Source organism: Priapulus caudatus, unplaced genomic scaffold (assembly GCF_000485595.1).
Source record: "Priapulus caudatus unplaced genomic scaffold, Priapulus_caudatus-5.0.1 Scaffold94, whole genome shotgun sequence".
Taxonomy (NCBI): Eukaryota; Metazoa; Priapulida; class Priapulimorpha; order Priapulimorphida; family Priapulidae; genus Priapulus; species Priapulus caudatus.
In genome coordinates this window covers 287331-292808 of record NW_014577155.1, presented here as the reverse complement: position 1 = coordinate 292808, position 5478 = coordinate 287331, and the positions used below count along the sequence as shown (strand labels likewise).

At 44.8% G+C, this 5478-nt stretch overlaps 1 protein-coding gene across 1 annotated transcript in view; it reads right to left on the bottom strand.

Moving 5' to 3' along the window:
• Positions 1-5478, bottom strand: part of LOC106804951 (tryptophan 5-hydroxylase 1-like) — a 24022-nt gene that overhangs the window by 7550 nt on the left and 10994 nt on the right. Inside the window, 1 exon segment of the mRNA XM_014806368.1 lies at positions 926-959. Coding sequence (XP_014661854.1) covers positions 926-959 — 34 coding nt within the window.

The window sequence follows — 5478 nt, the reverse complement described above, 5'->3', positions numbered from 1 at the left end:
GGGTTCTGCTGGACATTTATATGAAAAAACTGTTACGTATGCATGGGGTAAGATAATAATTACACTGATTTGTAAATATTGATATTGTGTGCAATGTTATATTGTCGATTTTTACCCAATGTTCCTATTGTGTCCAATTATTAGTAGTATGAAATAGTAGCACGATTTTACCCAGCGCAGCGGGTACCCGCAGCTAGTAATATATACATGCGAAAGAGCTATATATCTATGAATATATACATCCGCACTGATTCTGTGCCGTCGCACGGATTTATATTCATACGCTGACGCCACTGCGTCTACACTTCCAAACCTTCACAAGTATATATACATGATTGTTGGTGGACAAATTTAGATGTTTTTAAGCTGAATACGCAAAAATGTATCAAAGACAATGTTCGAGAATTAGGTATATTGGCAAGCATTTCAAAAAATTCATGATAAATATTAAATAAACACGTGAACTTAGTTTAGTAAACAGCGTAATGATTTGAAAGTAGTAAATGTGCGCACAATACGCGCACTATTTCGTATCACTATTTTATCAAATTTCTCATAAAATAATGGTCGGATTTTTAATATCTTTGCAACTTTTATTAGTACAAATCTTATTACATAGGATACGAGTAACCTGGCCGCTGTAACTTGTGGTAAAAAAGCGTTACAAATTGTAACGGAAAATCTACTTGTGGCAGTAAAAACTTGTACTTGTACTTGTACTTGTTGTGTTGGTACTTGTGGTGGTACTTGTGGTTGTGTTGTGCAAAAGGTTGAAAGCTTGTTTCGTCGCTCAATGACGTCCCAGTGTCGATTGTACCAAATTAAATTTTTTTTTTGAATAGGGTTAGGGTCACAATGCATCTTAAAACGGGAGTTTGAGTCCGTACGGACGTGACGACACTGTGACGTCATTGAGCGACGAAACAAGCTTTCAACCTCTTGCTTGGTGAATCATATGGGTGAATTGAGCCAGTGCGAGAGCGCCATCTGTCGTGGAGTTTGATACACGCACTGCTGAGAGCAGAAAACTCGAGTAAAAAATATTATACTTTACAGAAATAAATCTGTAGTTGCTTTGAAACACGCGTTGGTTTAATATGATGCCCCTGCGTATAGCCCCGCAACCCCAATTTGTCCGCAACTCTTTGTACCCGTGTCAAAATTAACAGAACGCACGCGTGCACACCCCCATAATGTTCTTTGCAGCGGACTAGACGCCATCGAATGAAATAGAATGGAATGAAATGTGTTATACATACATCGCAAAACCTCCATCTCTCTCTCGCATTCTATTTTTCTCTCGGTGTCTCCCTGTCTCTTCCTCTCTCTCTCTGTCTGTCTCTCTTTCTCTCTCTCTCTCTCTCTCTCTTTCTCTCTCTCTCTCTCTCTCTCTCTCTCTTTCTGTTCATCTTTCTATCTCTTTATTCCTCTCTCTTCCCACCCCCTGTCTCTCGTGCTCTCTTTCTCTCCCTCTACCCTCTACTTTGGGTGTGTGATGCTTTGATAATCTGGTACGAACCCTTTTGATATTTGCTCTCGCTATTGTATGTAGGCCTACTTAATAGGATACGTTAGGCTGTACATAAACCCGTTGAATCGTCTACGTGTACTTTACCTGACTGTGGCAATCCGAAGCCTTTGTAACGGCATTTAGCCGCATACACGCGTCTGTTATTTACCCTGGGAAGTTAAAATATCTGGGAACTAAATAATGGAAGGCACACGCGCGCACGCTTTCACGGGTTATCCACGTGTCCACTCCGGAATCGCGCTGACTGCGACACACGCTTACATTTTACCCTTTAGGCACGCAGCTCGATTGTTGCGACAATGACGGCTGTGCGTGGCGGCCATGTTTGTTCACTCTCACGCCGACCGTTTCATTACGTTCTTGTCCACGCACCGTCGCCGCCTCCGCGCTAAATTACAGCTTCAGGTAGAATTTTCACGAAGCCCAAGTAGTAAAAACTTTAAAATAAAGAAACACCTCAGCTCGGGAAAGGCTGGGTCTCTGCATCAATCACATGGCATTTTCTGACTTTTTCCCGACCTTTCCCCTTCCCTGGTCGTTCGCTAGTTCCCTTCGCATATCCTGTTCCGCGGAAAAGAGGTTCCGATACCCTGGCGGAAACCATGGGTACCAGCGAGCGTTGCTAGTAACGGCGTAGTTACACTCATCTCACTTATAGCACCTGTAGAATTTAGTCTGGCCCTAGCGAGTGCAGTGAATCTACTGCTGATGTGGTGTAGTTCCAGTTCAGTCACTCGTAACACTTCGACTAACCGTGTTGGTTAATTTTAGTCCACTCACTGATAGTACCTTCAGAATATGGTCTAGCGTGTCGAGTGAATCTACTCACCTCCTAGTTTTACTTTACTCATGATCATTAATAGTGGTATCAAACTATATATGATCTCCCATATTATTCCATGGTCTGATCATGTAGTAAATGTAGGAGGGCGAATCTACTGCGTTTTAGTTTCAGTATAGTTTAGTTTAGTTTCAGTATAATAATATATGCAGAACCATGGGTTCGATACTAGCGAACCTGTCGGTTGGAACCGTAGATATATATTTCCCAATATGTGAGCTACACGACGCGTCTCTGTAGTTCTCTCAGTCTTTTCTAATGTTTTCGTTTAGCGCAGCTGGACACCCCAGTAACAGCACCATGCACACGCAAGGGAAACACGTTTCGAGCCCATTTTGCGTAGTTCGTGGAGCAGGGTTAATGAACGAACACACACACGAGCGCGCGCACGCGTCGGATTTCTATGAACGCGTGCTGGTTCCAGCCAGGTTTCACGACGCAGACGTATTACTCACACACCACTCGCTTCTAATGCGAATCATTCCGCTACACAGCGACTTCGCTTTAAAAAATTTGAGCACGAATGGAAAAAGCTAGCGTGTTACAATTAGACTATAATATATATATATATATATATATATATATATCGGGAGTACATAATGCCTCTATTATGTACTGCTGATGTTTTTAGTCCAGAATTAGCTATTGAGCCAGCATCCTGAAAATATGTGCACGTGGCACAGAACCTTGCATGCACGACCCGATACCATAAATATGATATAGTACTTAAACTATGGAATATTTTTGGTTATGATGTATTGCTGAGAAAACGACGGCACTGGTGGCTTATGTTTGCTTCGTCTAGAGACTGTTGTCTTGTTGCCATACGACGGACGAGCGATGTTATAGAGGAGTTAGAGTTAGGCACATTTCTCAAGACAGAGTTACAGCGCGCGTATTGTAAATCATTCCCCTACTACCTACTCCTCTCGCTCGTCTCCCTCTTACGGTATCTCATCTATTCCGCCCTCTCTCTCTCTCATCTCCATCGCTCTCTGTCTCCACACACACACACACACCACACACACACACACACACACACACACACACACACACACACACACACCGACAACGCTGTCTCCCCGGGTTCCCGGAGTCGTCGTGAACCCTACACACATACACACACTAACGCCTCCGCCGCTGCGCCCCACATTGACTTCACGCAGGCAGGTATTTACGACTCGCTAGGTTTCTTTGTGCGTCGTCACCAATATTCAGCAGAGGGCCATCTCGTCGCATAGGATATGACGTCACGCGCAGGACGCCCGCAATGTGTCCCCCGGAAATTATTTTGCGTTGAACAAGCGGCGTCTGAAAGACGACGTTAGTGGGAGCTTTCAGCGCTAAATTGAATGTCAGCTTGATGTGTCTATTAAGCCACGCCGTATGTGTAAGGACGTGCGGGCCAGCAGTAGCAGCAGCAGTAGCAGTAACAGTAGTAGTAGCAGCAGTAGCAGCAGTTGCTGCAGGAACAGCAGCAGCAGCAGTAATAGTAGCTGCAGCAGCAGTAGCAATAGTAACAGCAGCAGTAGCCGTAGCAGTAGCAGTAGCAGTTTAGCAGTAGCAGTAGCAGTAGCAGTAGCAGTAGCAGTAGTCCGGCCAAATGCAGACGTAAAACTCCGCTTTGCTAATTCTTGAGGGTGCGGTTGTCGTGTCTGCAGGTTCACCCTTGTAAAAATCTGTTTGCAGATTTTTTGTGTGGGCCATTGGATGAGGTGAATCGAGTAGCATGAGGCGTGACGGGGGTATATCCACCCAAAATATCAAGTACAGACCTTCTGTTTGTCTCAATATCGCTTTCTGGAAACACTATTTCCGTTGTCCGAACTTTGTTTTCATGCCAATAATTCATCCTAGTCAGAGTAACCTTCGATTTTTTGGCCATATTAGACCCGATTTTTTGATCGACCAATTGCAATTCACTTCGGTAGCCTCGGGTTTCACTCGCGAAATTAATAATTCGAAATATATATAGTGGCGCGGATCTATGACGCGATCGGGAATGCCGAAGTCAACCGGAAGTGATTTTCATTGCGTTGACAAAATGTGAATGAGACGAAGAACATTTTCTTTTGGATGTTATATTTTACCATTAGGTAACAACTTGAATATACGTTCTTATGTTGTGGCCGCTACCCAGACAACATCATAGCCGTGGGCATGCGCGGTAGATAAATGATTTCAGTTCAGGATTAAAGTAAGTTCACGGCAATAGGATGTTATACATATCTGGCGCATATATTACTTAATGAAGTGCCACCTCAAACTGGAGGTGGCTTTCCGGTCATTGAGATATGACGCGGCCGCAGGCACCATGTACTGGGTGTCTGCGTCGGCTCCGACTACAGTACATAGCAGTTAGCAGTAGGCAAGTAGAGTGAAGTCACCAGTAAGCAGTACTAGCAGCTAGGCAGTAGCAGTAGCAGTAGCCAAGAGTAGCAGTGCGTAGCAGTAGCAGTAAGCAGTAGCAGCAGCAGCCAGTAGTTAATCAGTAACACAGCAGCAAGCAGCTAGTAATAGTAGACAAGCAGCCATAGCAGAGTAGCAGTAGCAGTAGCAATAGCAGTAGCAGTAGCCAGTACGCAGTAGCAGTTTAGCAGTAGCAGTGCAGTAGCAGTTAAGCAGTAGCAGTTGACAGCAGCAGCAGCCAGCAGCAGCAGCAGCAGCCCAACAAAACAACAGTTACCATCAGCAGGCAGTAGTAGTAGCAGCCAGCAACGGTTAGCAATCATGGTAACAGCAGCAACAGTAGTAGCAGAAGCAGCAGTAGAACTAGCTGAAGCAGGAGCAACAGCGGCAGTAGTAGTAGCAGCAGCAGCAACAACAAAAAAAACAATAAAAACAACAACACTAGCAAAAACACCAAAGACAAACGAACTATAACGCAGCAATCGAGGGGAGGGGGCGCAAACTCTAGTATATGCATGCGCGAGTCAAACATGGAGTTAGCAGCTAACTTTATCTTCTCTCTCTCTCTCTCTCTCTCCTCCTCACTCTCTCTTCTCTCTCTCTACTCTCTTCTCTCTCTCTCGCGCCTCTGCTACTCTCGCCCCTCGGATTCAACCGCATCGACAGGCCGCGAAAATCGATCCCCGCCCGCAGCGAC